The 23,702-nt window shown below is 33.8% G+C and overlaps 1 protein-coding gene and 1 pseudogene across 1 annotated transcript; both read left to right on the top strand.

The window, feature by feature from the left end:
* The first annotated feature begins 11,230 nt into the window (after window positions 1-11,230).
* On the top strand, window positions 11,231-13,806 carry LOC120194953 (annotated as a pseudogene).
* Window positions 13,807-22,378: 8,572 nt separating this feature from the next.
* LOC120202148 lies at window positions 22,379-23,336 on the top strand. Its single transcript, XM_039202629.1, has one exon. The coding sequence runs from the start codon at window positions 22,485-22,487 to the stop codon at window positions 23,127-23,129; it is 645 nt and encodes a 214-aa protein (XP_039058560.1). The 5' UTR covers window positions 22,379-22,484; the 3' UTR covers window positions 23,130-23,336.
* Window positions 23,337-23,702: the final 366 nt, after the last annotated feature.

Genomic DNA, 23,702 nt, shown 5'->3' with positions numbered 1-23,702 from the left:
GCATGCGCCCAGTTATTATAGTTGACGGAGCACATTTAAAAGGTCGATACCTTGGAGTAAACTTATTAGCAGTAGCCATGGATGCTAACAATGGGATACTGCAATAGCTTACGGGGTTGGAAAATCTGAAACCTCTGATTCATGGACATGGTTTATGGGGCATCTTAGGGATTGCATATGTCCTATTAGCAATCTGACAATCATATCCGATAGGGCAAACTCAATGACAACGCTGTTAGAAGGTGTTTCCAGAAGCTTTTCATGGACTTTGTGGTGTTCATTTGTATAGAAATCTAAAATCAAGGTCTGCTGGTATAAAAAAATCACAAATGGACATATTGGAAGGCTGTAAAAGCTTATCGGGAAGTGGATTTTAATAAGCATATAAAACTGTTAAGACGTGTTTTGCCTCAGTGTGCTCAAACACTAGAAGATGTCGGGTTTGAAAGATGGTCAAGAGTACATCAACTTGGAGCAAGATATGGTTTCATGACGTCTAATAGTGCAGAATCAATCAACGCTTAAGTCGTCATTCCGGAAAGTACCCCTACTGTTAATGGAGTTTTTTCGAGCCTCTATTCAACAGTGGTACTACAAGAAAAAAACCATGCAGGTATTATTTCTTTAAATTCGTAACTTATCATATATTACTAGTATATTTATTTAAATTTACAGGAATTGGAACATTGTGTACACGTGGACAGAAAAAAAGATAACGAAACGTGTTGTGAAGTCAACGTCATAGAGAGTTGAACCATGTTCAAACACTTTGTTTGAAGTACTGGATAATAACTTAAATGGGCTTGTCGATCTAAATGCAAAGACGTGTAGTTGTATGAAATGGCAAACATGGTTATCCGTGGCCATGTTATAAAAGTTCTCTTCATCTAAACCAAGATGATTCAAGCGCATACGCTATGGATTGCTACACTACAGAAGTATATCGACAGACTTATGGCGAGATTGTCTACCCTATTCCACATCCTTCTGAGTGGGATACCAGATGACTTACAAACAGTTTTGCCACCAGCCATGGACAAAGGCTACCTGGCCGACCAAAAAGTCACGATCGTATACCGTCTAAGGGTGAAGAGAAGAAGAGATCGACATATAGTCGGTGCAAGGAAAGTGGTCATACAAGGTTGACATGTGGATCACAGTGCCATCACAATCATCTTTTCCTCTACCAAAATATGGATCCTCATCAAAATCCAAAGCTATGGTGTCAAGCAAAAGGCAATCAAAATCGCAATCATCTTTAAAATCCTAATCACAACCGGCTTCACCTTTTGGGACTGTTAACTTAGGTGATTTTTAAATGCAACGTTGTATATGTGGATTTTATGTGTGAACTTTAACATTTTCAGTTAGGCATGTATTAGTAACTTGAGTTTGAAAATTGCTATGATCTGTTCAGTTGTTATCACTTATTAGGCATTCATTTGACTATCGCAAAACGGAAATGAAGTTCGCAATCATCTTAATGTCTATCGCAACGCGGAAATGACTATCGCAATGCGAAATGAAAATCGCAACGAGAGAATCGCAATGCGAAATGAAAATCGCAACGAGGGAATCGCAAAGCGAAATGAAAATCGCAACGCGAATTTAGTTTCGCGTTGCGATTTTCATTTCGCATTGCGATAGTCATTTTTGCCTTCAACATAATGCAGATTGAAATCAACAAAAATCACCATTACATTTTAATCAATTAAACAGCACAAATAAGAATTATGTTCACATTAAACAAATTTTACAAATCATCTTTTACAAATCAATTAAACAATCAAAAAATAAGAAATAATTCTTATTTCCTCATCTACTATTGAATCAACTTTTGCAGCCATACATCATTTTCACGCAGCTCACTTCTGAGATTAACCTGCAGAAACCAAACATTTGCTCAAACAACACTTTCTACACATCTAAAACCTACAAAAACAAATTATTGAATTCTAGGTACTTAACCAAACATTTTCAAACCAAAGCCTATAAACTTACCAATTGTTTATGGACATTTTTATAACGCGGATACAGGTAGGCAGCGCCTCATATATATCGATCTAGCCATATAATGCCGAAACCACAAGCCTACTGTAACTCTATCTCTATCGGTGGGAGGTATATACTTTATACTTCCTGTGATCAAACGCTCCAACGCCAAGCATACGAGAGGATCACAATCCCCTCTGGGTCCTTTCGTTTGTTTTGGTGCGGTCTCGTCTCTGCTAACTGTAGTATTGAGCTTCTTTGGCTTCTTGTTTCCAGAACGAGTCAATAATTTATCGCATCCAAGAATTTAGCCAAATGAGAGCTCCATCCCTTAATATATCTCTTAAATCAGCCAATGATATGTAATTTATCATGCTGTCATATACTATTGCCTTAAGGGATGGGAGCTGAAGCTCGACGAGAAGCCAATGTTTACGTTCCAAAACAGGGATAAACACCTGCAATCATAAGTAATAATTCATTCATTTGCGCACTATTTATGAATACCTTTAAACTCAATCTAAAATAAATACTAACCTTATCGACCTCCACATGCAGGATAAAGTTTAGCTTGTCCATTGCCCAACGCAAATGATTCATCTCGTTGATTCTTCAAGTGAATGGCGTTAAAAGACGTCGGCATAATTGTATATCGTATATTTCTTTTATTTTCCTTAAGTTTCCTAATTATTAGAAGACGTGACACCCACGCATCGATATGTTGTTTTAAAAAACATATATTAGTAACTTACATAAATTTTAAAAAAAATAATCAAATTGAAATATAAGAAAAATATAAGACTTACCCCTACATCGAAATAGCCATTATCTTCGACCCCTAATAATACACCCCACCAAGACCGATCAAGCAAAAAGATATCATCGTTGAGCTTGCATATGTCAGTGAAACACCCCTGGCTCCGCTCATGTGATAAAATCAGCTGCGGTCTTAGCCCAAAGGAGTTATCCAGAATTGTGTCCGGTAGTTCTCCTCTCCACTTCAGATACTGGTATGGTACTGGCCGGTAACCTACGAGAGCCAACTCATCCATCATGTCCGGCACGTCAGAGGGTTTCTCAAGAATCTTACATATGACGCCATGTGAATCGGGCTCTTGAATGGTGGGAGGGACCTCTTCAACGATGAAAGTGGCCTCTTGAACGGTGTGAGGGGACTCTCGAGGAATGATAGGGGCCTCTTCAAGATGTGGACTTGAGGGATGAAAGGCGAGTCGGGCTTCTTCTTGCGGTGTCTTCGCACTATTGGGTGTACGGAGACTTAATAGCACGTGCACGCCGTCTGATGCATGAACTCTGTCGCAAGAAAAACCCGACGTAAAGCATCCACCTTATCGGGCCGCTAAATAATTAAATACAAAATAGTAAATAAACAGACATGATATAAACAGTAAACAAAGACAAATATGTTTCAAACTTGCATTGAATTCATCCAAGTCATTATTCTATCATAGTTCACAAAATGCATCAGATAACAAAGGCAAATATGTTTCAAACTTGCAACACTGTCAACTTAGTATTTGTCTTTGTCTATCGGTTGAAGTAATGCAATTCATTCAAGTTTCAATTTGCAGAAGAATATATGTAACTTAAAATCGAAACGTGAAAATGACTATCGCAACGTGAAACGAAAATCGCAACGAAATAAAAATCTCAACGAGAGAATCGCAATGCGAAATTAAAATCGCAACGCGATTATAGTTTCGCGTTGCGATTTTTGGTTTCGCGTTGCGATTTTGTCGTTGCGATTTTCATTTCACGTTGCGATTTTCGTTTCGCGTTGCGATTTTCATTCTCTCGTTGCGATTTTCATTTCAACCAAAAGACAAAACAGTGTTGCTAAAATATAGTTTCAAGAATAAACTATTTCTTCTTCTTTTGCAAATTGAAACTTGAATGGATTGCATACTTCAACCAAAAGACAAAACAAAGATAAATACTAACTTCAGAGTATTAAAGAATACACAGTTTAGCAGAATTGGTAGCAAACGAACAAATTTACTTTCAACCAAAAGACAAAACAAAGACAAATACTAACTTCACAGTGTTAAAGAATACACAGTTTAGCAGAATTGGCAGTAACCGAACAAATTTACTTTCATCCAAAAGACAAAACAAAGACAAATACTAACACAGTGTTAAAGAATACACAATTTAGCAGAATTGGCAGCAACCGAATAAATTTACTTCAACCAAAAGACAAAACAAAAGACAAATACTAACTTGACAGTGTTAATAAACAGTTTAGCAGTATTGGCAGCAACCGAATAAATTTACTAAGCAATCTAAGTGAAATGGTTAATCTAAGTGAAATTACGAGTAAATTTATCATCAAGTTAAATACGGAAAATCTTAAACTTACCTCGTTGCGTAGAGTATGAACTTCATTCTGCAACGATACTACCATCTTACGTAGAGCGGCAACCTCACCACGTAAAGTAGACATCTCCACACGCCATGCACCAGTTATCGCGTAGAGTACCGATCTCCTCACGCAAGGCATTGACCTCATCACGTAACTCCCTTGACTCATCCCGTGGAGGTGGAGAACAGGGAGATAGAAGTCGTGGCATCTTTGCCGGTCGCCTATCATGAGGTGATGGTGGAGAAGAGGCTCGATGATGTGACGGGATAGGTGATGGCTCTCGTTGTAGAGGTGTATAGTGGGTCGATCATGTGATGGCTTGGGTGAGGTGATGGCTCTCGAAGTGGAGGAAGTGGAGGCTGCTCATCATTCGTGCCATCAAGAAAACGCTGACTAGCTTGCCACCAATCAGTGGCAAGCTCAGCCTCCGTGGGTGTCTGTCTCATTAATGGAGTGTTGGCCTCCTAAAAATAGAAAAACTCAAATAAAGTTAAACGTCTACTATTAATAACTTGTTTTATATGATAGTATTGTGTTAACTTACATTATTTATTGTCGCATATGGTATTAAGTCTTCCCAATCCAACAGACGTTTCCTCTTCCAGAAATAGCCCTAGGAATATCATTTGAAGTTTTTAATGTATATGTCTGCATGCTGGGGAAAGCCTCGAATATCCAAATCTACAAACAATATAATAACAAATATTAGTAATGTTAAATAATTAATTATAATTTTGAAAACATATATAGAAATTCTACCTTAAAGGCCCAAACAAAGCCTGACAAAGTGTATTTCGACCCATCGCCACGCAAACTTTTGCGGTCATCAAAGGCACGACAACTTAGTCAAGGTAGCTTTCCATATATACGAACCCCACGGAAACAGATTCCATGCATTTAGGTCATCTACCAATAATATTAGCTCCTGGAATAGGTTGTCTGACCTCTCTGCCTAAAAAGCCGGCATACAAAGTAGTAGAAGGCATACGGACAACATCGACGTCATTCATCCGAGTAAAACCATCTTTCTTATTAAACAATTTCTTCAGGTCGTCGACGTGTAAGTTCGGCTTCTCTATTGACTCATTAGGAAAAACCCTGGATAACCATGATGGGCGGCTGATATGACGAGTTACGGCCTACATCATCGTGTCCGAATCGTAGACCAGTGATTAAGCAGAACTCCTTCCGCCCAAAACAAGTATACGCCGGTGAAAAATGAAACCATATCTCTTCCTCACCATGTTGTATATTATCGGGTAGATCGCTAGTCATGGTCTGAAGCCACAAATGGGTCAAATTAGCATCTCCACCCGGATGCTGTACTCTCAGCCATGGCCCGAAGCAGGTTTCCTCAAACAATTTTCTTTGTGCAGGTGAAAGCTTCGAAGCAATTGTAGTGGCTAGGCTAACTTTATTCCTTAATGTCAATGAAGCCGAAAAAAATTTCTACAAAAACAATAAACATACCAAGTTAGATATACCAAAAACTACACTGTGAAGATACCAAAAAATAAACATAAATAGTAGTTTATTCTTGAAACTAAAATTTGCAACACTGTTTTGTCTTTTGGTTGAAATGAAAATCGCAACGAGAGAATGAAAATCGCAACGTGTAAATGACTATCGTAACGAGAGAATCGCAACGCGAAATGAAAAATCGCAACGAGAGAATCGCAACGCGAAATGAAAATCGTAACGAGAGAATCGCAACGCGAAATGAAAATCGCAATGCGATTTTGGTTTCGCGTTGCGATTATCTCGTTGCGATTTTCATTTCGCGTTGCGATTCTCTCGTTGCGATTTTCATTTCTCTCATTGCGATAGTCATTTTCGTGTTGCGATTTTCATTTTCATGTTGCGATTTAAGTTTAGAAACTATTCTTCTTCTGCATTACTTCAACCAAAAGACAAAACAAAGACAAATACTAATTTCACAGTGTTAAAACTAAACAGTTTAGCAGTATTGGCAGCAATCAAATGAATTTAATAAGAAATCTAAGTGAAATGGTTAATCTATTATTGAAATTACCAGTAAACTTATCATCAATTTCAATATGAAAAACCTAAAATAATGCAAAAATTTCAAAATAAAAATAATTAAAAAACTAACCCTCGGAGGTTGATTTTCCATTTCTGAATGATTGCGAGGGATTTCTGACCGTGAATGGTTGTGAGGGATTTCGCCGGTGATGGGACGGAAATCTTCGAGATGGGACGGATTTCTCCGTAGAGTGGAGATGAAGATGGGACTGAGTTGTGATTTTAGGTTTTAGGTTATGAGTTGCGATTACGGGATATATTGTGGACGGTTCAGTTTCCGATATATTAAGAAATTCGTGTTTGAAATTTGAAAAAATACGCGTTAATACGAATGGCGCTATGTAAATCGCATTGCGATAGTCAGATTCGCATTGCTATTTACGTATTCGCATTGCGATTTTCTTAATTCGCATTGCGATTTAGGTAATCGCGTTGCGATTTACGTATTCGCATTGCGAATTAGGAAAATCGCAACGCGAATACGTAAATCGCAATGCAAATTAGGAAAATCGCAATGCGAATACGTAATTGCATTGCGATTTTCCTAATTCGCATTGCGATTTACGTATTCGCATTGCATATTAGGAAAATCGCAACGCGAATTTGGGAAATCGCAATGCGATAGTCAGAATCGCGTTGCGAATCTGGAAACTGGTTTGCGATACCGGAGATCGCGTTGCGAATTATCGATCACATTGCGATTTAGTTGGTCATTTTGGCGAATCCAAAAAAAGTTGGTTAAAATCGTATATTATAATGCATTTTTGGTCATTGAGGTTATTTTCTCAAAGAAAAATGATGAGATTATGTCACTAGCACTTAAGTTCTTTAGGCTTCACAATTTGAACTTTAAGATTCATCATATGTTCAATTTAGTCTATATCTTCACTAATATTTAAACTGTAAAAATAAAAAAAAAAGAATAATAAAAAATTGAGCCCATAAATGAGCTTGTTCGTGAACATAACAAATTGAACATGCATACATTCGTGTTTATTCATTTATTAAATAAACTAAAGTTTTTTCATACGTATTTAACTTAATAAACAAACATAAATAATATTATATGAATTATGCATATGCAAATCATTAAAAGTTTTAGGCTTCGTACAAAATTAAGTGTCCAAATTATATCATGAAAAACGTTTTAGTGTTTAAAGAATTTTTTCGCTAATAGTGTCTATGTTTTCTTCATTACACTTTTAGGTGCTCGGGCATTAACCGCTGTTAAAATCCCATTAAGTGACATGTGTAACGCTACGATATTTTAAAGGATTTTTATTTAAAATAATTTTAAAAGAAATCTATTTTTTTTTTGAAATCTTAAAAAATCCAAACTTTTAAAATCTTAATTTTAATCCTTTCCACTATCGGCCTCCACCAACGTCGTCAAATGGTCGAACACCTACGACGTGTGACCGACCGACCAACCATGACTAAAACCCCATACTATCGCATCGATCGAACATCCAAAAAATATAAGTGAAAGATTTGTTTGAGTTTTGAATCTCTAAAAACCCTTAATTATAAACTCTAATTCTCAAATTATAAATGTTTAATTTATAAATCAATGGTGGGATACATTTAATGCAAAGTGTCGCATTTCCTAGCGAAATTCTATCGTAATTTTCTGGAATAATTGCATCCCAATTCTTGGGAGCACTCCACGAGGATGAAGGGTTGGGAGAGAACGTGACACGAATATTTAACGGAGATTTTTAACAACGATTAATGTTTAAACATCGGAAATTATAACAAAAAAAAATTAAATATTTATTTTTAATAAAATTTTTGTAAATACTAAAATAATTTTAGAGACATAGTTTAGACACTTATATTTATATTAAGCCATAGTTTGTTTATTATAAAATTTTATTTTTATTTTAAACAAAAAATGTATTAACTATATATATATATAATATATATATATATCTATATATATATATATATTTCTTCAAAATATTAAAATCACGTCTACGTTTCATTATGCAGCATTAATCTAACGTTAATGGTTGACTGTCAGTATTTCTTATTTTTTTTATTTTTTTATATTACATTATTACTTCTCTTTTCATTTTTAGCTTTCAATAACTCTTTCTTTGTAATACGTTTTTATGCATTTTTTTAATATTTTTTTAGTTATTTGACATTTTTTTCATTTTTTATATTTTTTCTCAGTATTGAATTTGACGACACATTGATTGATCGAGATAACACTTATTTGTTATCCCGATGATTTTTCTTGCTTTAGACCTCAAATTGGATTATGATACATGGTTACTTTCATGGATAATTTCTCACGTCGTTCAACTCTGATATAATATTTGTTGGTAGACTTTCAATAGTTTTATCCCTTTTATGATTCGTTTATCGATATAATTATTGTTCAACTATTTTGGTTGACTTTTTAATATTTTCCTATCCTTGTATAATATCAAGTAGTTAGTTTCTTGTGTTAACGATTATAGGAAAGTATTCTAATTATACATGTAATTCACGTTTATAATTATAAATATTTATTATAATTTTAAATTTTTTCTTTTAATAAAATTAGGTCTCTATTATAGTAAAAGTTTAGATTTAGTCATCAGTTGGTCCGTTCATATTTTATAATAATTAATCTTAGTTGTGAATATATAGATGTATCATGATTATATCATTATAATAATATGGATATATCGCTTGGTGGTTGTGGGCCGATTTTAGACCTCCATGCATTCAACTTACAATTGAGAAAGGATGGCATGATGATGATGTGTGTAGGTGTGTTACCTTTTAAAGGGCATTTGATTAAATTTATTAAAGGATTTTAATATTAAAAAAGGATATTAATTTTATATATTTTAAATTCGAGTAATTATATTTGTAGGGTATGTATGTGCGTTGATTGTCAATTAATCTAAAATATTTTTTTTATAAATACAACTATTTTACAATGAACACGCATACTCTTACATATGATGCTCAAACGTAATATCTCAAAAGATAATACCGTTCTCTTAATCATCTAGATTAATGAAAAAAATTCATTTGGTCCGATCAGACCGCCCTGAGCATAGGCGAGGAGGGCGACCGCCTAGGGCCCAGGTTTGGAGGGTCATTCTTAAAATATTTTTAAATTTAATAATTTAAAACATTTTAAACATTATTTTTTATTTCAAACACTCATAAACATGGTAAATGTCTTTAATTTTTATAGTAAACTGTGATATTTATAGTAAACTGTGATATTGACTACTTTTGTCTTACATTACGCGTGTAATGTTCGGTGTTCATATACACAATATAAGGGGCCAATTCTTGAAATATTTTTAAATTAATAATTTAAAATTATTTTTAACATCATTTTTTTATTTCAAACACTCGAAAACATGGTAATTTAGTGGGCCCTATTTTGATGATTGAAAGGAGAATTAAGTGTGAGCCACCACTTGTCTTCTTGTCATCACGTACTGGCCTAGGGTTCTTAAAATGTCAAAACCAGGCCTAGATCCGATGCTCACATTTCATATTTAAGGCTCTAATAATACTTGTAATTATTTAATTAATCATCCTATTACAATTATTGACACTTGAACCTTTTATCATTAAGAAAAATAATGATTCATTTAATCATCACGAAAAGTTAGTTTGTGGTCAGTGAAATGGTTTTTTTAATGTGAAGGTATAAGGAACAAGGGTCAAAGAAGTTGTAATCTATACAAACTAAGGCCATGGATCCGTGCTGTCGAGACCCAGATTCGCAGGAATCACAAATTCGTCATTAACCGTTTAATTATTTAGTCATTTTATTTTTTTTTGATCGATCTTTTAATTTTATCAGGCAGATTATCTAATTATTTTATTGTATGCAATCAAGTCACTGACAGTTAATATTTGACGGAAAAGTTAACGTGGAAATTAATAAAATTAGCATAATTATACATTTAGTCCTCAATGCTTATACATTTTATCCATTTAGTCATAATTTGAATTTAATTTGATAATTATCATTTGAATGTTTTTATTTCTTTGCCTCTCTATCATTAATAACGTTAAGAAATAAATAAATGCTTGTGTAAAGATTTTACCAATTGGGTCCCAAGACCAACCCCCACACAAATTAAAAGAAAATTAGATTAATAATATTAATTTTATTAAATATACTTAACTTTATATGAGATTATTCGAAATATAATCTTATCCGTTAGTAATTCAACATTTTAGAAACAATATCTAACAAAATATATAAAATTATTTCATATTAATATTTTTCGACAGTGGTTGATCTTCTAATTTGAACAAAATCTTTTCGTTTCAAGCTATTAGAATTTGGTTCTTTTGTTTTATAAAATTTAAGAAGACAATTCAATTAAATAACACTGCCATACCTTAATATGATGAGTAAATTATAACTCAATTAAAGTAAAGGGATTGGCTTTGTATTTTTTGTAAAAACAACCATTAAATTTATAAGGTTAAATTACATATTTAGTACCTAAAATATTAATTTTAAACTTTCAATTTATAATTAGACTTCATTATTTTTTATTTAGCTGATGTAAGTACAATGTAATATATATTTATAGATAAATTTTTACCACTTGAAATCTAACGCTCACAGTTTAATATTTTTAAAACTCAAATCTGAAATCTTAAAAATTAACAATAATATATTTACGACTAAGATCGTCTGATTCGCTAATTAGACATCATTAGGAAAAAGAAAAAAAAGTATTTGAGGGTATTTTGGTCAAAGAGAAACGAAGGGACCCGCCAACTTATAATCATCTTCCTCATCTAACCGCTAAGCTAGCAGGATGTAATAGATTTCCATCACTTAATTGCAATTATAACACTCTCCTCCACTTTCTAAGAGAAATATCTGAATTCTGAGGAACAGGGAAACTGAGAAAACTCCAATAGTAAAAAGAAAATGTTAATTTTCCGATCAAATCCTCACACATTGTTTCTTCTTTATCTGTTCTCTTTGTTTCTTTTCAGACCTCAAGTTGCTTCTCAAGCCTCACATATCCGAACTTCACACATCCCAGGTACCATTCATTTTCATTATCATTTTCATGTTATTTTAAGGGAAGATTTGGTTTTTATTTCTGGGATTTTGTGTTTTTAACTCTCCTTTCTAAAATTTGGTTTTTGATAGGGTACCATAAAAGGATTGTCTTTGGGGAGAGAGAGCACAGTGAAGTGCTGGCATGGAGGAAGATAGAAAGGAGGAACCTTGCAGAGGGAGATGAAGCAGACAGCAACAACTCGTCTTTGATTTTGGCTGAAAAGAGGACTCATAGGAAAGACCCTCTGAATGATTTTAAAAAGTACACTGGCGGCTGGAACATCAGCAATCAACACTATTTGGCTGTCGGTTTCTTCTTATTTTCTTCTTCTTCTTCACCTTTTGAGATCCATTGATTTCATATCAATTCTTTGTTTATATTGCAGTCTGTGGGATTTACAGCGGCTCCTTTCTTTGCCATTGCTGCAGCCTGGTTTATCTTATTCGCGTTATGCTTATTCGTCCTATGTATCCGCCACTGCTGTTGTCGACTAGATTCTTATGGCTACTCTCGGACAGCTTATGCACTATCTCTTATCTTCCTCGTACTCTTCACCATTGCTGCAATGTAACTCTATTTCTCTCTCTTTATGAACTCTCAATGTATTTGTGTTTAAAGAACCATATGATTACTAGCTTTAAATTTTGGCCACGTATCACAGTGTCGGGAGTATTGTGCTGTACATCGGGCAGGGAGAATTCCATGCCAGTACGACCAACACACTGAATTATGTCGTTCATAAGGCGGATGTTACTGCTGAAAACCTCAGGAACGTGTCGGATTATCTTTCTGCAGCTAAAAAGATTAGTGTGGATTCAACGATTCTATCTCCCGATATGCAAAAAAGCATCGATGATGTCGACAACAAGATCAACTCTTCTGCTTCGACTCTTTCGACTAAAGCTGCGGATAACAAAGACAAAATTCAACATGGATTGGACGGCATGTAAGTTGAAGCTTTTAGAATCTTGAAAGTAATGTCGAATTGTCGATCATCGAACTGATGTTCGAGGAAATGTTGCAGGAGATTGGAGCTTATCATCGTTGCTGCTGTGATGCTCTTTTTGGCATTCCTTGGATTCTGTTAGCTCAATGTTGCTTTGCTTATTTTTCCTATATTTGTAGTATCTTGTGTTTTTTGTGCTATTAATCCGTTGACTTGTTGCAGTGCTCTCGGTTCTCGGATTGCAGTGTCTGGTCTACACGTAAGTCAAATACCGACTACCGACACCGGTATCGTTTTCTCGGTTGTATGCTTCAGAATAAACGTGTTACTTATCAAACACTCTGTTATTAACCAATGCAGCCTGGTGATCTTTGGATGGATTCTTGTTGCTGGCACATTTATCCTATGCGTGTATTTTATCTCCTCCACAAGTAAGCTCTACTCAATCCTATGATGTATTCGACGGTGTATTCTACTGATTAAAATCGTCTCTTTTGCTTCAGTGTCACCGGAGACGCGTGTGTTGCTATGGATGAATGGGTTCAGCATCCCGCCGCGCATACCGCACTCGACGACATTCTGCCGTGCGTGGACAATGCAACAGCTCAAGAGACCTTGTTGCAAACCAAGAATGTCAGTCGCCAACTTGTGAATGTAGTGAATGGTATCATCAATAATGTTGCCAACCGTGATTTCCCTCCACAATTGGCAACTTTATATTACAATCAATCAGGTCCGTTGGTGCCGGTTCTCTGCAATCCATTTCATTCCGATCTCACAGAGCGTCTGTGTACAACCGGTGAAGTTAGCTTGTTCAATTCCTCCGAGGTAACCGAAAATAAGGATGATGACATTTATGTATGTAAATTGAGTGACTCATGACGCTGCCTGTATCTGTTTTGAACAGGTTTGGAAGAAAAAGATCTGCAACGTCTCTGCATCGACCGGGATTTGTAATACGCCGGGGCGGCTGACCCCGAAACTTTACAGTCAGATGTCGGCTGCAGTGAATGTCAGTTACGGTCTATACCGATACGGTCCGTTCCTGGTTAATTTGCAAGACTGCACATTCGTGCGCGATACATTCACCGATATCAGCCATGACCATTGCCCGGGTCTGCGCCGATATAGTAAATGGATCTACATCGGATTGGTGCTTGCATCCACGGCCGTGATGCTGTCTTTGATCTTCTGGGTAATCTATGCAAGAGAGCGAAGGCACCGCGTTTATACTAAGCAGCAGGATGCTCGATCGGAAGGCGCAGACAAGGGTCAATAGTGATTCCACAAGCCTAGTTATCATGAATCTGTGTATTAGTAGATGTGCTTAATCTTGTGCCTGAATTATGCATGAACATGTTTTATTTTATGAGAATCGACATTTTTCCTATGTAAATTGTCCCAAAATATGTGTATGGTTGTCAGCATGATTAGGGTCAGTCCAATTATGGATTTCGACTAAGGTAAATTTCACTACGTGTCAACATTTATGTGGGGTTTATGAGATAAGGGGTGTGACCCATTCCACTGCAATGATTTATCCTTTCGTAAAATGAAACAGATAAAAGTAACCTTCAACGATTGGTCCATTGGATGGGATATTTTATCTTCTTTTAAAGTAATAAAGCAATGTCTTGTTTAAGAGTAAGACCCATCTTTCCGGCTAGTCATCGAGCCAACGTTGTCGAAAACTGCATCATCAATAGGGACGGGCACCGGACTTAACCTGACTGATTTTGATTGGATCGAATTTTCTTATAAAAATTGAGTTCAAGTCGAGTTTTGTAGAAATGTATTTGAATCGGGTTGGGTTTGAGTTTAAGATGAAAATATTTATTCTTATCAATATATTTATTTTAGATTAAGTCGAGTTCAAGTTTTATCTTAAAAAATATATCGGATTGAGTTTTGATCAACCCGACTTAATCCACTCATGTTCATCCCTCATCATCAAACTTAAACTCAAAATTTACGCATATAATTCTGTGTTTATCCGTAAATCGATTGATCAAATGAATGATCAAAGTATGTTTAGACGAAAGTCACGGGTTGATTGTCTCCCTATTTGACCACAAGATCATTGTTTATTCACGCGTGAACAGGTTTTCTACTAAATGATGAAAGCACCAAGGGGAAACAGGATTCAGTTTAGGAAAGGATTAATTATAAAACAGTGATCAACTAAAACGTTTTTTTACGAATAGGTGCCTAAATTATTTTGAATGGTTAGGGTCTAATATTAAAACGTTATCATTTAGGTGTCCTGACCGTCAATGACGTTAATTTCCTCCATAAGTGACACGTGTCACAATCGAGTAATTTTAAAATTTTTATTTAAAATTAGAATATAAATTATATTTAAAAAATATATAGAAAGGTCAACCCCAAACCCACGCGGGTCACTTCCCTTTGTTGCCGAAAGCTCCACCTGATCTCACCTCCCCTGACGACTAAAACCCTATGAAATCATGATCGATCGATAAAAAATCGACGTTTATATCCCGCGAACCCTAAGATGATAATCGTGATCTCATGCGATTTGACGGTCAATTGATGGTAACTACGGAGGCGTATGACTATGAGGATGACAGAGACTACTCAGTGGCGGTCGTGGCCAGAAAAGGCGTCGTCGATGGATAAGATTAGGATTAGAGATTTTTGTGACTTTTATAATTTAAGAGAAATTATGATTTTTTTTAAAATATAATACATTTTAATGTTTTTAAATAAATTCAAAATTACCGGACTAGACATGTGTCACTTAACAAAGGAAATTAATGTCATTGACGACCTGCACTAAAGTGATGACTTTTATAACGTTAAGCATCGAGATTATTCAAAAATAATTTAAGCACCTATCAGTGAAAAACGCTATAATGAGTTGCTTATTTTATATTTAAACCTTAGGAAAATCAAACAATAAATTAAAAAATAAATCAATGATGTGACAAGAGATAATAAAATAAATTGTGGTAAACATGAGAATCAAGGGTTTGCCTTTATCCAAATAATTATATAATATACATACAATTGTAATATAAAGCCATCTTAATACTAATCAACAATATCGAACTTAATTAACTAATACATAGAATTAATGTTTTTACAACTTAAAGTTTGAATTAGTTGATCTTACACATCTTTATATGTTATACTAATAACATATCAACTGAGTTAATTTAGTGGGAAATAATTATATTATTTGTACTATAATAAGAGGGGAAGGAAATTAAATTACTAGAGGTGAAAGTGAGTTTGTAATGGTTGACCCACCTGAATTTTAGTTGGCTTTTGGAGGTCCTGATTAATTCGGATCGACTCGTGTTTTACACTTGGTTTTAATGGATAAGCCTCTCAACGAGAATTTTCTGTATACACGAGGACCTTTCTCATTCTTTTAATATAATTGTAATTGTCATATTGAAAGGCTTCAACAAGGGATGGCAACGGGCCGGATCTAGACCGGATCCAACTAGAGCAGATCCAGACCCATTTTCATATCGTGGATCTAGACTAGCTATGGATCCACGTCTAGAAAATTGGGACCAAGATCCAGATCCAATAGATCTCACGGATCTGGTCCAAAATGGGTCTTTTAAAAAAATGACCATTTGACCTATTTTTAATGTAATAAAATGTCATTGACTAATTTCACATCATATCTCCAATGGAGGAAAGATTAATTTCAATACAGCTACTAACAGAACAAAAAACGATAACTAAAGTCTCAAAAAAAACTCCAACAAATTATACAAATGTCTTTGAATAACACAAACATTAAAAAATATAAATCATGAAACATTATATTATCGCAAATCGTGTACCGCACTTCTACTCCTTAGAGCGCTAGTCTTCATCACTATTAAATTACAACATCCTAAAACAAACAACAACCCAGAGAAAATTTTGTTTATGAAAATAATATTTATGAAATTTAAATATTAATATTAATATCATGTAATATAATAATTTTCTTATATACTATGTCAATGATATCCACTATTTTCGCATCATCATCACAATCTTCATTAATATTTGTAAAATTTATATATATTTTAAAACTAAAGGTGGGCTTTTCTATAAACGGGTAAACGAGTCCAGACTCGGTATCTTAGTGTTATATCTAGACCCGAATCCGTACTTTAATCAGAGAATCCAGATTCGACCCAAATTCGTCGAGTCCAATATTTTAGGATTCAGACCCTATAAAACAAATCTGGATCTACAGATTCGGGTCGGGTCTAAGATCCATTGTCATCCCTAATTTCAACTATCAATAATTATTAGTTAACACTTTAAAATATGAGTCTTTTTTAACCTAATAAAATGTTAGGGTCAAAATAAAATATTTTATCTAAAATAAAACGTTGTGGATCAAAATGGTCCAAAATAAAATATGATACAAAGCTAAATTTGAAATTATGTCCGATTATATTAGAAAAATTTTGAGCAAAATTGGGAGGTTTGTCTTTCTAATAAGAATGTATCGAAATCCGTCGCTGATATGCTTACATGTATGGCTCAGGGACGATCATTATTGAACATTCACATTTGCGTGGAATTTATAGGTCATTTGAAGGTGTAAATATATAATATGAGTATGGCTTGGGAGCAAGATTAGTAATCAAAATATGATGTCATTGTAAGGGAGACGAGCTTTATTGTAATATACACAGAACCTAACCCTAATAATTGTTCCTCTAACATTAAGAATTGGGTGCTGCCCTAATTTCTTGGACATCAAATGCCTTTCCACATCGAATCTAAAACCTATAAGAATAACAATCGATCCTTTAACCTTTGAGATAGTTTGGTTCGTGCTTTAAGTCATATCTTTATTCTTTGATTATGTGTGATATATTGTTAAAGAAGAACAATCATATCTTAATCAGTTGATTAAACCAAACGAGTTTTATAGACTTCGTTCAATTACTGAAAATATTATTCTAAATCAAGAGGTGATTCACTCCATGCGACAATTGAAAAGCAAAAAGAACTGGATGACAATTAAAGTAGACCTGGAGAAGGCGTTTGATAGACTTCGTTGGGACTTCATCCGAGACTCCTTGAGTGAGGCTGAATTTCCTCCAAACTTGACTCGAATTATTATGCACTGATTTATCTTTATTTTGAGTTTATTTTGGACATGAGTTTTATTGGATTAATTAGCCTAAAAACTAGTAGATTTCGACGGTCCATTTAGCATCTTATAGAAGACAAACATAACTTCCTTGAATATTTAATTTGGAATTTACATGGGACAATGTTATTTAGAATATGAAAAAGAATTCAACCAGAAAACTTAAATATTTATATTTTATGATAAGCCTTTTTAATTTAGGATTTTTAGTTTGATTATTCTATTATTTATTTTATTTAAGAACTAATTATTTTATTATAACTCTAATTAAGATTTTTAGTTTGATTGTTTTAATAATGAGTTATTTTATTTTCTTAGAACTCTCGGTTATAAATACCCCTTAAGTTCAACAGTTGAAACTCAGATTGGAATTTATTTTCCTTGGTTATTTATTGAAGTTTTACTTTTCTTTCATCTCCATCTTTTTTTTTTATTTTCTTTTTACATTGCTAAGCATGATCCAATCCGTGCTTGGCTAAACTTCTACTTATCCAAAGGTTTTTGCGAAACTCAATTCTATTCGTGAGAATTGAATATTGATATTCACACCTTTAGATCGAGTGACAAACGATTATTCTCTTAAAAGTTATTACATCTTCAACTCAAAAAGTGCATGTTGATTTGAAGAATGCTTTGTTTGAAGTTTGGAAGTTGGATCGGTTGGTGTAATTCGGATTACTTACAAACTTAGCAGCGATCCGTTAAGAGGAATCAAGACCGAGTTCGATTTTTGGTGAGACATTACAACTCAAGTTGGGTTTTTCCAGAATTTAAAGTTATTTTGGTTTTAACGGTGATAGACGTGGCTAGACCAACAAAGATCGAATTTCAGAGATAAACTTGAAAATTTCTATTAATCGAAGAAAATAGTTAGTTACAGGGGTTGGGCCATGTTTATTGTAACTAGCATAAATCACGAAGGGAAAATTTTATTTCGATAGTTGGTTATTGGTAACAATGACCAGACAACAACTACGCATCCTTGAAATGTTTCTTGGCATCTCATCTTCCTATCCTTAGCGTGGAAATTGTGGAAACGACGGAACGACTATATTTTCAACCAATAATGTCGTTTTACTGGCGAAGTCTTTAATCAAAGTCTGGCATGGGCAAAGCATTTTCAGAACTGTAACCTTCCTTGCATTGCTGCCTCAACAAAGTCACTGAAGCGTGTTTGCTGGTCAAAACCACCACATGGGTGGGTCTGTTTTACTATTGATGGTGCGGTCTGGACTACCACAATGAGAAGTGTTGCTGCCGGAGCCTTGCGAGACTGTGAAGGAAACTGGATCATAGGGTTTCCTCGTTCGATTGGTTATTGCTCTCCGCTCCAAGCAGAGTTATAGGGAATTCGAGCAATTCACAACTGATTGTCTCAATGCAACCAAGTTAGTCAAGGCTATGGACGGAGATGTTAATTCTTCAACCTTACTGCGTGCAATTCACAACTTGAGATGCCAGGCATGGGCTTCTGAAATCTAATGGATCCCGAGAGTATATAAGGTGGCGGATGCTCTTACAAGGCTTGCGGATTATGAGTCTTTAAACGTCATCCTATTTAACGCTGCTTTACCTGATCTCCTTAATCTGATATATCTAGGGATGGGCATGGGAACCGTACCCGAGGGGTTTCGATCCGACCCGATTAGATCAGGTATTTAAAAAAAATGGGATTCGGATCGGGTCGGTCAGGTTTTTAAAGGTGATTTTCAGGTCAGGTTGGATTCGGGTTTACGATGAAAAATACCCGACCCGAAAAAGAAATATAATTTTATCTTATATATTTAGGAATAATTAGAATAATATCTCTCTATATTATTTTTCAATTAATTCATTGGCTTTTTAATAAAATAATATTTTTATTATTTTGGGTTGAGTTCGGGTCGGATTTTATCTCAAAAAATCGGGTCGGGTTCAGGTCGTGTGGAGGGTATATATTTTTCATGTCGGGTCAGATGAATGATGTAAAATTTTTGAGTCGGGTCGGATTGACAGAAACCCGACCCAAACCTGACCCATGCCCATCTCTAGATATATTGTGATGTAAATGCCCCTCATACTTAAGGGGTTGTTTAGTTCAAGGTATATCTTATTACCAGGGGAATGAAATCCTCATTCTCCCGTTTGGTTTGCTAACATTTCCAGCCCCCGGTAATCTTTTATTACCAATAGTGAATTTTTTGGGTATATTACCGGGAATGTGATTACCCCCTTCCCTTAGGTATTGTTGGATTACCGACGTTTTGGACTAAAATACCCTTAATTTTTTTCTTTCAAAAATATTCTTATTCTGTAGTTGAATAATTAAAATTCTACGAAGGTTAAATTACAAATTTATCCTTAAACTATTTTAAATTTATAAAAAAAAAATTTAAAATTAAAATTTTATATGAAGTTCAGGGGTTAAAATAAAATTTTACCATTTTATTAAACCTATTTATCTTTTCAATTTTGTAAAAAAAATTATATAAATTTTATGAATTTAATTTTTTTAAAGAAAATATATAAATTAATTATAATAATATTATAGTATAATTTAACTTGTTAAAAAACAAATATATAATAAGAACAATTTGATAAAATATATATTCCAATAATCTTTTATTCTTTTAACCAAACACTGTAATATTATATTCAGACTAAACCAACAAAACACAAAATACAACATTCCCAGTAATCATATTCTCTAATAATCTTATATTTCCACGCACCCTAAGAGTTTGATTGTATTCCTCCCTCTCAATATATAATATATATATATCTATATATATATATATATATATATACATTTAATGACGACAAAAAACTATCATTAGAAGAATTAAAGTATAATATTTTAAAAAGTATTTTCAGGGTTACAAATAATATTTAATTTTTAATTAAATATTATAATTTTTGAGAAAAAAATTATTTAACATTTTAATCTAAATATAAAATGAAAAAATTTAATTTACTTTTTTTAAAAGTGTATTTATATATTTTTAAATTAAGCTATTATATAAAAGTGGGTCAGTGGTGTCATAAAGATGATAACATACGTGGCAACAAGAATAAAAGCTTTTAAATATTCCAAAAGCTGTCAGTTTTAACAAATAACGGGCATTAACTGACCCCTGCCACCTGTGGTCAGTTGCTTCGTCTTTTAGCTCGTAATTTTAAAATTAGGGAAAAAATAGTATAATTTATTATATTTTTAAGGATATTTGAATTAATTAAATAAATTAAATACTATATTTGAAGAAAAAAATAAAAATTTAATTTGAAATTATTTATTGAGGCTATATTTGTACTCCAAAATTTCCACGCAAGTAGTTTATTTATTTATTTATTTTATATAAGAATATTTTTATTGATGTCAAGCTCAGCTAATAGAAATTAAACTAAAAAACTGTATAAATTTAAAGTTATATTAAAATATACAACATATTATATGTTTAGTACTTCAACTATTAGTTTTTGATTTATTTTAGTATATAAACTTCTATTTTTTTTTCAAAATCATATATAAAATTAAGTTTTTGTTTTATTTTAGTAATACGGCGTTAAAAACTTTAATTTTTTTTATTTTACTACCCCTTTCAAAATTAACATTAAGTTTTAAAAAAATTGAAAGTTTAGGTACTAAAACATACCAAAATTGATAGTTTAGGTGCTAAATGCGTTAAGTTTTAACGTCGAAGTACTAGAATGAAATGAAAACTAAACGTTATGTATAATTTTTTAAAAAATAAAAGTTTAAATACTAAAATGAACCAAAACAGATAGTTTATGTATTAAATATGTAAGTTACCCTAAAATATAATAAGAGTATTTATTTTTTATTTTTTAATATTTAAAAGTTATCTAATTTTTGAAGAAAATAACAATATTTTTTTAATTCTATCACTTACATAAAATTGTTATTATTAAAGGTTTGGTAATCAATAATTATGATAAGGGATGGACCTAGACTGTGACGAATAGGGGCGATAGCTCCCTAAAAATCTAAAATTACTATATATTTTAGATTTTTTATGTATTTTATATTAAAAATCTATTTTTACTCTTAAAATTTTATAAATTCAAATTCATTCTTTTAATATAAAATCTTATGTCCGTCATTGTTACGATGGTTGGCTACCGATATTTTCACTTATGCATTCTTTTAAATGCATTTGTTAATAAAATAAATTATAATTTATGTCATCCATAGTTTGTTCTTTCTCATTAATGCTAATTAATAAAACGGTCTTTTAATGCTAATAAATCCATTGTTAATGTGTACTACATTTTACTTATTAACTTAAAATTTTGTTTTCATAATTCATACCTTGAGTGGTAAATATTTCGTGACTAATGCAAATTCATTTAATTTTGTTAAATATTAAATGCAATAAACAGTTTCCAATTTTTCATATAATCTTTAGGGTAAATTATATTAATAATTATTGAATATTTAAAATATGTATGCTTTAAATTTATTGAGTAATCTAAGTAGTTAAAAGAAATATTGTTATCTTTTGAGTTACTAATAATTAAAAAAAATTATGAATGGATTATTTTTTATTTATCTAAATTAATTAAAAATATTTATATTTATTAAATACTTTTTATTCAATTGCTATTTTAAAAGTTCAATGACTGCCGATAAAATTTATTTTTAAATAACAATGATAATGCAGCGGTAAAGAGTAGTGCCAACGTCATTGAAAATAAATAATATAAAATTCAGGGGTACAAATGCAAAACCCGAGAATTAGAAACCCCTACTTTGAAAATATCGAGAAATTTTCGGATCCCCTCACCCTATAAATACGTGGCTCGAGTAAGACAAGGTTTGCCCGATTAAACAGCCAAACAAGTCATTTTAGAGAGAGAAAAAAGGAGAAAACTTGCGTTTTCTATACTTTCACGCTTTCTTACTGTCATCTGCAATACAAGAAAAAAATGGCGACATCTTCTAGACGAACCAGTGGTCCGGTGCTCCGGTCCCTCTCCCCATCCGGCCGATTCTGCTCCCACTACGCTTCACAGTCTTCATCACCTTCTTCTTTCTCAGGTTTTGCTTTCTCGAGTTCAAGCTTTTCTTCACGCTCCTCAACTTTCTTTAATCAACACAGATCCATCTCTCCTCCACGTGTCAATATCTACAATCACTCCCAGTCTGCGCCGTCCGTCCGATTCACTCTTGATAGCCGTCCGATCTCGCCGAACCGTTCGATTACCACCGTTCGCAGAAACACCGAGGTGGTGAGGAATATCGGGAGGCAGCTGCGGAAGAGGACCTGTATGTGTTCCCCAACCAATCATCCCGGTTCCTTCCGTTGCAGTCTTCACAAGAATTTCAATAATTCGCACTCGGTGACCGGTTACGCGCAAAGTAATCGGCTTAACGCGCCAAGTAATCGGCTTAACGCGCGTAGATCTGCGATGACGAACTCGCTGGTGAGAATCGGAGGAGTCGAAGGAGATCTGGTTAAAAGAGCGTTGTCGGCCTTAATACGACCTTCGTCTCACCAGCAGCGTCGCCGAGCAGCGTTCCAGCCGAGGCCTAGCCGGCTCTCCGTTATGACGAGAGCGGGGGATTTATGAGGTTTCCTATAGTGGTAACCGGTAATTGTAATTTTCCGCGTTCGGAGATCGAGCTTCGGAGAAACGCCAGGTGGTAGCGTTGAAGTCATTTACCGGCGAAGAGGATGGAGATCTAGACGAAGGATTCGGGACGGGCATGATTTTTACTGTACTCCGGCCGACCGAAACCGTAAAATAGGAGGAACTAGTTATCATATTGTTTGCTGGTGTAAATACATATATTTGCAGGCAATGGCAAATTTGAGGACAAAAGCAACAACAGCAAAGAACCTAAATTCCCTTAAAATCTAATCTAATCTAATCAGACTAACTCTAATCTGAAACTCCCAGGCCAGATTAATTGATTTTGGTCATTTAACACCATTCCATCATAGTTTTCTTTCTCGTGATCCGTTTGGTTTCGACGTTTTCCGTTCACCGTTTCCCATTTTCCAAATCAGCATCTCGTTCCTTCTTTCTCTCCTTTGATTCGTCACGTTCATCGTTTTCTCGTGTCTTTCCCTTATTTTTTTCTTCTTTTTGTTTAATTTTTACAATTTCCTTTAATCGGATCATATTTAATTTACGTTTTTC

The sequence above is a fragment of the Hibiscus syriacus genome, unplaced genomic scaffold, assembly GCF_006381635.1.
Source record: "Hibiscus syriacus cultivar Baekdansim isolate YM2019G1 unplaced genomic scaffold, ASM638163v2 tig00000340_pilon, whole genome shotgun sequence".
Taxonomy (NCBI): Eukaryota; Viridiplantae; Streptophyta; class Magnoliopsida; order Malvales; family Malvaceae; genus Hibiscus; species Hibiscus syriacus.
This window is presented reverse-complemented; position numbering and strand designations above follow the sequence as displayed.

Coding starts and splice junctions, on each gene's coding strand:
- LOC120202148 (XM_039202629.1), top strand. CDS start 22,485: ATGGCGACATCTTCTAGACGAACCAGTGGTCCGGTGCTCCGGTCCCTC.